Source organism: Hemiscyllium ocellatum, chromosome 17 (genome assembly GCF_020745735.1).
Source record: "Hemiscyllium ocellatum isolate sHemOce1 chromosome 17, sHemOce1.pat.X.cur, whole genome shotgun sequence".
Lineage (NCBI taxonomy): Eukaryota > Metazoa > Chordata > Chondrichthyes > Orectolobiformes > Hemiscylliidae > Hemiscyllium > Hemiscyllium ocellatum.
The window spans coordinates 30,784,332-30,794,444 of record NC_083417.1 but is presented as its reverse complement, the minus strand read 5'-3'; the positions used below and the strand labels follow the sequence as shown (position 1 = coordinate 30,794,444).

Here is a 10,113-nt window from a genome sequence, read left to right as displayed (position 1 = left end):
CCCACGGAAAAGACTTTGCCTATTAATCCTATCCGTGCTCCTCATAACATTTTAAACCTCTATAAGGTCACCCCCTCAGCTTCCAACACTCTAGGGAAAACAGCTATTCAACCTCTCTCTATAGCTTAAATCTTCCAACCCTGGCAACATCCTTGTAAATCTTTTCTGAACCCTGTCAAGTTTCACAACATCTTTCCGATGGGAAGGAGACCAGAATTGCACGCAGTATTCCAGCAGTGGCCTAACCAATGTCCTGCACAGCCGCAACATGACCTCCCAACTCCTGTACTCAATACTCTAACCAATAAAGGAAAGCATATTAAACGCCTTCTTCACCATACTATCTACCTGCGACTCCACCTTCAAGGAGCTATGAACCTGCACTCCAAGGTCTCTTTGTTCAGCAGCACTCAGAAATCCAACATAGAAACCATCTGTTCCTAAGGAATACACTGTGAAAACCACTTAAACAATCTGGCCAGTGTTGTTATTTCCTTTTAGTTATCCTTAAGCCACGTTTGTCTTTTTTTTCGTGTGAATGGGGCTGAAAACAAAGGTTATTGGGCTTAAAGAGACATCAATTAGACTACCTAGTTTGATCTGCTAAACATGATGTGGAGGTGCCAGTGCTGAACTGGCGTGAATAAAGTTAAAAAATCACAACACCAGGTTATAGACCAACAAGTTTATTTGGAAGTACCAACTTTCTGAGCACTGCTTACCTGTGTTGTGTGATTTTTAACTTTGCTCTGTTGAAGTTACTGCATTGTTAAATTGCTAAATCTTCTGTTTAAGCAGTGTATAAAATTGATTAATCAGTCTGAGATTAGTTAAAGCCTTTTAGGTATAACTCAGATAATAATTTGAGGGTCTTTAATGTTACTGTGTTATAACAGTTTAACATTAAATTTAGTTTGGCACAACTTTTAAAGACAAAACAGTAAATCACAAAGCCCTGTAAAAGGGCAGAACATGAACAAACAAGGTGGTTTCACAATGAAAACATTTTATTTTTAAAAAGAAAATATTGAATAGTTCAACATTTTATATTTTACTTTTTCTTCTCAACATCCTGTTCCGCAGCTTCTTTTGCTCTCTTAGCACGGATTCCAAACAAACGGGCATTGGCACGGGCCATACGGAGAGTTGCAAAAGCTTTGAAATTCTTCTCATCCTCCGAGATCACCCGGGCCTTCTCTTTTTTGTATATCTGAACGGGAAAATTGTAACCATAAGCGTAAGCTTATAAAAACTTGTATCAATGTGCTCAGAAGCATATAGATAGAATTAGACCTCTTATATTTAAAGGCAATAGTACTTTGTATGCCAAGCAATCAGATCAAAATAAGATTGCTGCTGCAAAATTAATTAAACAAAACAAAGTTCACCATAAATATTGTCTGCTGCAGTCTCCTTAGAAACCATTTCTAAATTTGGCTCCCTGAGCCAAAGGAAACCATTTCAACTTCTGCTTCGGAAAAAATAGGCTCAGATCCAGGTGAAAGGTCACCCCACATTCAAGTACTTTCACAATTACCGAAAGTGGCCAAACAATTAGTATCTTAATCTGATATATATGCAAAGATTTATTTCTTAGGTGTTTTATCTATCATATACAATCAACATGGATTATATAAATTAATAAAAGGTGCCTCTTACATCTTGAGAATGGTTCAAAGCACTTTACAATCAAAATACTGCAGAAATATAGTATCTTTGAATGCACAGGTGATGTGTTTAATTTATTTTGCATTTCTATTGTAATGTAAGCACCTTACATGCAGCTGTTACTGGAGTACAGCCACGGTGTTAATGTGGGGAAATACAGCAAACAGTTCACCACAATGAGAGAAATTGTCTTTTAAGAAAAGTGCTGGACTGGTGACAAATTTGGGCAGAACATGAAGAATTTCCTTACTCTTTTACATCCACCTGAGGGATACAATATATTGAGCCCATCACCTGGTAACTCTGAGCATTATGACAGTTGATTAATTTTAAACAAATTGCCAATTAATATTTAGAAAGTTACTTACATTTTTGATTGGCATGACTGGTCCAGTTAACTGGGTTGCCAGTTTAATTTCTTCTGCCTGTGAGGATGAAATCATTGTCAATAGTGTAGAATAAAACAGACCCAAAGAATTTAAATTAATGACACTGCCACAGTCATCAGATGGAGAAGGTTCAACAAAAATCATCAACGATGTGCAGAGATTTCCGAAGAAAGTTTCATCATACAACTGTGGTGACAGGCCATCACTACAACCACTGAAATTAATAACCCAGTCCCGACGCAGACAAGGGTTGACACACAAGTTTTTTTTTGTAATCTGACCAATTCACAGTACCACAGTTTAAATAAATTACTTCCTACTATTGTAATATTCCAATTCCCCTCATAAAAAGGAACCCATTAAGTAATATCCATCTCACAGTTACTGTGTTTCTATTCCAAATCGCCCAACAGTGCTGAATGTTGTGACTGTTTTACCATGAGTGCTCGTTCTGGCCCAAAACGTCACTCTGCCTCCATCTGATCAGGAGGATGCTATCTGCCAACATTATACAAAAGCAAGGTTTTGACTTTGGCATACGCACATCCAACCTTCCACTAAAGCCAGTGTATTAGGGTTCCTTAAATACTGAACTAAAATTTTATTCTAAAATACCACTCATATGTGCAAAAAATTTAAAAACAAAATATATTCTGAATAAACAAACATGCTTTCAGTTTCACATTAACATGCATATAGGATTCACTTGTGGAGCAGAAAGCTTCAAAGGGCGGAAAGGTACATTTCTGATCCTCAGCATATGCTGCGATGATTTGTCACATGGGCTCACACTAGAAATATGCAAAGGATCTGATTTAGCAACGAGGCTCCTGAACAATCGAAATGCCTGCATTGCAGCTGACCAAAGAACACAAATATATAGAGTGCTGCAGCCAAGATGGATCAATGTCCTCAAACAATAAAGCAACGGTCAAGGACTTTTAAATTTAAAAAAGCTATTCCCTCTATCACAGTTGAAATTTATTATTCATTAGCCTATCCAGGTTTATATGGAAGTAGATTTACCCAGTTATCTTATTTCAGACTTGCATGGTAGAACAATTTTCATTTTTAGATATTAAGAGCAAGTAGTACTCCACCATTAGTACTTGAATTATTCTTGGAAATATCGTTTTCAATTTGATTTCAGAATGTTATGCGAACATTTTATGGTTACTTACAGAAGAATCGCCCTTCTTAGGAACTGAAGCCTTTCTTGGGAAGATTATCAGTTTAGAGCGATATTCCTTCAGACGTTGAACATTACACTGAATAGATTCAGCTGACTTGTTCCGGCGTCTGTGATCAACAGCAATGCCAATAGTACGTGCAACTCTCCTGTGAATGCCTGCTGCCTGTTACATTGGCACAAAAATAGAATGCATTTATTTAAATGAGGAGAAGGAAAGAAAACGCAGAAACAATGTTTAACAAGCACCAACCATGGCCATCAGATGGAAAAGGTTCAAAAAGATAATCACTAATTGTAATGAAGAATTAAAAAGCAATCTTCAATTCAATTTCTAAATGTTTTCTCAGTCAATAAACATGCGTTATCACCCCTCAAGTCAATATTCTGTATCACGCCCAAAAGCTTAGGTCCTTTTCAATTCTATAACTTTCCTTTATTGATAAGTAAACTAAGGAATTCTGGCTAAAGCCTTTTAAACAGTGTATATAGAACTGTTCCCATACCTATAATTAATTTTGATTAGGTAATTATGATAAAAAAATGATACCACTGTTTCAAATTTACCCAAACTTTTGCTTTGTATCAGTGCCCTAATCTCTGTGGATGACTTAATGTTGCATGTATTTCATGACATTCCTCTTAAAAAAAAAACTTACATGAACAGCATTTATACACCATACAGTTATTTATACCTTTTCTCCCCCCTTTGTACTGTTTAGCATGTCTGATCGCCTGTCCTCTAATGGGTCTACTCCCTCAGTCTAGCTTTTAGTTATATTTGTTATTAGCCAGAGCCTCCTAGGCAATGGTTTCTTGTCCTGACGAATCTATCCCAACAGTCACTGCATCAGAGGTCAGATCAGTTTTCCTTTGAGTGAATTCAAGGAAAGCAATGGGACCAGATGGAGTACCGGGCCGTGCGTTCAGCATGCGCAGATTAACTGGCAGAGGTCTTCTTGGACATCTTCAACCTCTCTGTGCGGCAGGCCACTGTTCCTGCCTGTTTCAAGAGGGCCAACATCATCCCTGTGCCTACGAAGGCTCATGCAACATGTCTTAATGATTACCGTCCAAAGGCCCTAACTTTGGTGGTCATGAAGTGCTTTGAAAGGCTGGTCATGGCATCAATCAACTCCAGCCTCCCCACTACTCTTGACCCACTCCAATTTGCCAATCAGATCAACAGATCCATGTCAGATGCCATATCATTTGCTCTTCACTCCTCCCGAGAACATCTTGACACCAAGAACAGCTACATAAGAATCCTACTCATTGATTACAGTTCAGCCTTCATCACTATTATCCCCTGGAGACTGATTACTATAATTAGTGATCTCGGACTAAGTACCACTCTCTGCAACTGGATCCTCAGTTTTCTGACCCACAGGCCACAATCAATGAAGACTGGGGACAATATTTCATCCTAACACTCAACACTGGAACCCCACAGGGGTGCATACTCAGCCCTCTACTGTATTTACTGTATACCCATGACTGAATTGCCAAATACATAAAACAAACTACAGACGGGGGACGTGGAAGATTTGGAAAAATGGTGCACTGAGATCAACCTAGCTCTCAATGCTGGCAAAACCAAGGAACTCATTATTGACTTTCGAGGGAATGTTACTCATGCCTCCTACACATTAACAGCACAGAGATGGAACAAGTGGAGAGTGTAAAGCTCTTGGGAGTGGTCATCCACAACAAGCTTTCATGAACTCTTCATGTAGATGCACTGGTTACAAAGGCCCAACAATGCATCTTCTTCCTCAGGCAGCTGAGGAAATGTGACAAGATGGCAAATTCCCGTGCCAACTTTTATTGGTGCGCCACAGAGCATTCTGTCTGGATGTATCACTATGTGGTATGGTAACCATACCATTCAAGAACAGAGACAGTTACAAAGAGTGGTGAACTTGGCCCAGACAATCACAAAGGCCAACCTCCCATCTGTAGACGCCACCTGCTAGGCCCGCTGTCAAGGAAAGGCTGCCAGCATTCTCAAAGATTCATCCCATCTGGGCAAGGTTTTTCTTCAACCTGTTCTATCAAGGAGAAAGTACAGAAGCCTGAATAAAGCCGGTTTCAAAACAGTTTCTACCCTACTGCTGTTAGAATACTGAATAGACTCAAATGTTTAACATTCGCCTGTAACTGTGCTTTTGTTTTTGCCGCTGTGTACTATTATTTAGGTATCTATGCTACTTAACTGTGTGATCTGCCTGTATTGCTCGCAAGACAAAGCTTTTCACTGTGCTTCGGTACACATGACAATGAATAAATTCAATTCAATCCAATCTATAGTCACCACTTGAACCCCGCTAAACAAGTTACAATGGGAAATCGAACTTATTCAGTGGTTGTATTTTATATTCAATTGACTTTGAAAAAAAAAGGTTACATTTATGTATTGAACATTACCTTTAGTTCCTCCAGGCTGAAGCCTCGTCCAGCCCGTACTTTAGTGTGATACCGGACTGTGGGACACCTAACAATTGGTCGAAGGGGGCCAGCAACTGGACGTGGAGCAATGCGGCGTGCTTTTGCCTGCCGTGCCTTACGCCTGCCAACCAACAGTAGAGAAGTTGAGGATCAGAAACTTTTTATTAAAATGTCCATGTAGGAAGATGACAACAAAGAACTTAGAACAGACCACAGTCATCAGCAATAAAGGGTTCAATGGTAATCATCAAGGAAGTACAGAGATTCCGGAGAAATATCATCATCTGACTGTGAAATGGTAATAAAGAGTACAGTTGTACTGCCTTCCCAAATTTAGCTAATGTACAGACCTGAAGTTACTTTTCAGTAGTCCACCCAACTAGATTCCTCAGTGGAAATAAAGCAGAGTTTTAAATTCTCATGGTTGAATTGCATACCTGCGGATTTTTCTGGCTGGCTGATTAAACCATGTCCGTACTCTTTTCTGCCAGTTCTTATGGAAATGGGGGTTCAAAATCATTCCATTTCGACTTGGGGCCATGACTGCTTATTGAAGGGCTGAAACCCTGTAATTGTAAGTAAACATCATTAACTGCAGCAAATAATAACATCCCACACACACCTTACTGTAGAAGTTCATGACCAGAAAAACTAAAAAAAATTACCAAGTAGGTTCCAATTTAAAATACACAACCTGATGTTAGTCACTTTGAATACTACTGAAGAATACTCAAAGAACATTTGGATCATTGCCTCTGGACCATATATCAGTCCATTAGCAACAGTCTCACCTCCAAATGTTTGTGGAGGAAAGGTCTACTCCAGGATTTTATCACAACAAATAAAAGCTGATGTTTCAGTGCAGTACCGAGGGAGCACTATACTGTTGGGAAACACCACATTTAAGATGAATGTTAAAGATTTTAGACCACCTTTTTGAATCAAGGCATGGGGACTAATCCCAAAAACATTCCATGGTCATAATACTGCTTATGACAGCATGCTGTGTACAAACAGGCTGCTGCAGAGACGGCACTGCAATGACTACCAAAGGCGCTCTGGGATACCTGGAGGTTGTGGGAAAAGTGGGAGGGTGAGGATGAGGGCAAAAATGCTTCAGTGCGATTTGGACAAGTTCAGCAAGTGTGAAAATGCACGAGTGCACACATGCACAAATTCGAAGTAGCCACGATTGTTGAGGTGCCTATGCTGGGCTGGAGTGGACTTATTGGAACCTGGTGTTGTGTGATATTTAATTTTGTCCACAAACTCAAAAGGGAAACAAACCGTAGCCGAGACTAATGAAAAACTCGCATACTAACTCAGCCTTTTAATAAACAGTAATTTACAACTCCTCCGAAACACTGAGCCTCTGCAGTCGGCCACACACGGCCCATTCAAGTCCAAACCGCCACATGGGGAAGCAGGTAGTCTAGAAACTGTCACTGGAGGACCGTGGAACCGCGCCGGTGTACACACACCAGGAACTGCCAGCTCGGGATTTAGGCCCCAATCCTCCAGGCAAAGTAAACAGCGATTAACCAGCCTACACAACATCTGCCCTCAGAAATGCTCACGGATATTAACAGTCCGTTCTTCGCCATACAGGTGAGTGTCAGTCCATCATTCGTTTGCTTAATGAAAGTAGCGGATGGATTATGATTTTACTCACACTCTAACACAACACTTACCTTCTGGATGAAGATGGCCGATGGAAAAGAGCGAGCTACCCCAGAGAATGCCGGGATATGTATAAACACCCCGGCATTAACCAATCAGAGCACAGGACACTGGCTCTCCTGCTGCCCCGCACAAAGATGGTGGATGTACCGTGAGGGTCATGTAGTTTATATTTATTGTACTGTACACGTGGAAACCAATTCTTAAAGTTTCAGATGCAACTTGTAAAAAGGTGATGGCAAAAAATGATCTTGTAAAATGAACTGAACCTAAAGCTCAGCTGTGTTGGCATCCTTAAAGAGAGTGATCTTTTTTCAAGCCGATGGACTCCTTGTCTGAACTTGCATGTTCTGTTTTATTTCAAATTTACAGCACCCATGGTATTTTTGTTTCAAATTTCTAGTCGCAATCTGGAAATGCCTCTCATGGACTGAAGCAGTAGGGTTTTTTTTACAAAATCGCAATGCTGTGAAGTAAACGGCTGGGGAACAAGATTTGAAGAATGCAATCAAATTAGAACAGAGAAGCATACAACCCAGTATAGGCTTTTCGGACCTCGATGTGTGCCAACCTTTTATATGCCTCCTAAGATCAAACTAACCTACATAATCTTCATTTTGCTATCATCCATCTGCCTATCCATGAGTTGCTTCAATGTGCCTTTACCACTGCTGGCAGTGCATTCCATAAACCCACCATTCTCTGTGTAAAGAATCTACCTCTGACATCTCCCCTAAACCTTCCTCCAATCATTTTAAAATTATGCCCACTTGTGATAGCCATTTCCACCCTGGGAAAAAGTCTCTAGCTATCCATGCTTCTCATTATCTTGTACACTTCTATCAAGTCACCACTTATTCTTCTTTGCTCCAAGGAGAAAAGACCTTGCTCCCTCAAACTTTCTTAATAAGACATGCCCTCCAGTCCAGGCAGCATCCTGATAAATCTCTGCATCCTCTTCCACATCCTTCCTATAATGAGGCAAATAGAACTGAACACAATATTCCAAGTGTGGTCCAACCAGGGCTTTATAGAACTGCAACATAACCTCACAGCTCTTGAACTCAATCCGCTTACTAATGAAAGCCAACCTCCCTCATAGGCTTTCTTAACAACTCTTATCAACTTGGGTGGCAACTTTGAGGGATCAATGGACGTGGACCCACAATTCCTCTGTTTCTCCACTGCCAAGAATCCTGCCTTTTATCCTTAAATCAAATCCTGCGTTCAAATTTGACCTTGCAAAATGAATCATTTCAAACTTTTCCAGGTTGAACTCCCATCTGCGACTTCTCAGCCCAGTTTTGTATCCTGTCAATGTTCCATTGCAACCTACAACAGCCCACCACACTATCCACCACTCCACCAAACTTTGTGTCACTGGCAAACTTACTAACCACCCTTCCACTTCCTAATCCAAGTCACAAAGATCAGAGGTCCCAGAACAAATCTCTGTGGAACAGCACTGGTCACCGAGCTCCAGGCTGAATACTTTCCATCTACTACCACCCTCTGTCTTCTATGGGCCAGCCAATTCTGTAGGAGAAAGTGAGGACTGCAGGTGCTGGAGATCAGAGTTGAGAGTGTGGTGCAGGAAAACATGGCCGGTCAGGCAGCAGGTTTCCCTGTATCCTTTGCCTCCTTACTTTCTGAATGAGCATACCATGGTAAACCTTATCAAATGCCTTGCTAAAATCCATGTACACCATGTTTACCTTCATCAATGTGTTTTGTCACATCAAATAATTCAATAAAGCATGTGAGGCATGACCGATGTCTAATCAAACTATGGTTTTTCAAGTAATCATAAATCCTCTCACAATCCTCTCCAACATAAGACTGACTCATCTATAATTTTCAGGGTTATCTCTATTCCCTTTCTTGAACAAGGGAATAATATTTGCTACCCTCCAATCATCTGGTACTACTCCATTGGACAATGAGAATCCAAAGATCATCACCAGAGGCACAGTAATCTCTTCCCTCATATCCCGTAAAACCTAGGGTAAATCCTGTCTGGCCCAAGGAACTCTTCTATCCTCATATTTTCCAAAATTTCCAGCACATCCTCCTTCTTAACATCAACCTGTTTGAACACATCAGCCTGTCCTCACAAATAACAAGGTCCCTGCCACTAGTGAATACTGAAACAAAGTATTCATTGAGGACCTCCCCACCTCCTCCAACTCCAGGCACAAGTTCCCCCCACTATCCCTGATCAGCCCTACCCTCATTCTGACCATCCTCTTGTTCTTCACGTGTCGAACGCGTTGGAGCTTTCCTTCATCCTACCTTTCAAAGCGTTTTCATGCCTTTTTCTAGCTCTCCTAAGACCATTCTTCAGTTCCTGGCTACCTTGTAACTCTCTGGAGCCCTGTTTGATGCTTTCTTCCTTAACCTTAAGTAAGCTTCCTTCTTCCTTTTGACTAGATGTTCCACATCTCTTATCATCCAAGGTTCCTTCACCCTACCATCCCTTTTTTGCCTCAGTGGGACATACCTATCCAGCACTCACAGCATGTACTCCCTAAACAACCTCCACAGTTTGTCATGCATTTCCCTGAGAACATCTGTTCCCAATTTATACTCCACAGTTCCTGCCTAATGGCATCATAATCCCCCATCCCTGAATTAAATACTTTCTCACACCATCCCCTGTTATCCCTCTCCATGACTATAGTAAAGGTTAGAGTTGTGATCACTGTCACTGAAATGCTCTCCCACCAAGACATCTGACAC

At 40.8% G+C, this 10,113-nt stretch overlaps 1 protein-coding gene and 2 non-coding genes across 3 annotated transcripts; all 3 read right to left on the bottom strand.

Moving 5' to 3' along the window:
- Nucleotides 1-989: 989 nt before the first annotated feature.
- On the bottom strand, nt 990-7,438 carry rpl13 (ribosomal protein L13). Its single transcript, XM_060838045.1, has 6 exons — nt 7,386-7,438; nt 6,132-6,260; nt 5,674-5,815; nt 3,239-3,412; nt 2,037-2,093; nt 990-1,210 (listed from the first exon to the last, which is right to left on the bottom strand). The coding sequence occupies exons 2-6, from the start codon at nt 6,233-6,235 to the stop codon at nt 1,052-1,054; spliced, it is 636 nt and encodes a 211-aa protein (XP_060694028.1). The 5' UTR covers nt 6,236-6,260; nt 7,386-7,438; the 3' UTR covers nt 990-1,051.
- Nucleotides 2,154-2,238, bottom strand: LOC132824093 (small nucleolar RNA MBII-202). Its single transcript, XR_009645639.1, has one exon. It is a non-coding gene; the product is annotated as a small nucleolar RNA MBII-202 (small nucleolar RNA).
- Nucleotides 5,898-5,977, bottom strand: LOC132824092 (small nucleolar RNA MBII-202). The gene has a single exon (XR_009645638.1). It is a non-coding gene; the product is annotated as a small nucleolar RNA MBII-202 (small nucleolar RNA).
- Nucleotides 7,439-10,113: the final 2,675 nt, after the last annotated feature.

Excerpts from the sequence above, each read along its gene's own strand:
- rpl13 (XM_060838045.1), bottom strand. The coding sequence starts at position 6,235 with ATGGCCCCAAGTCGAAATGGAATGATTTTGAACCCCCATTTCCATAAG. Across the intron at positions 3,413-5,673 it reads TCAGCCTGGAGGAACTAAAG|GCAGCAGGCATTCACAGGAG; the intron begins GTAATGTTCAAT and ends CCAATGTAACAG. Across the intron at positions 1,211-2,036 it reads CAGTCATGCCAATCAAAAAT|ATATACAAAAAAGAGAAGGC; the intron begins GTAAGTAACTTT and ends TTTCCCGTTCAG.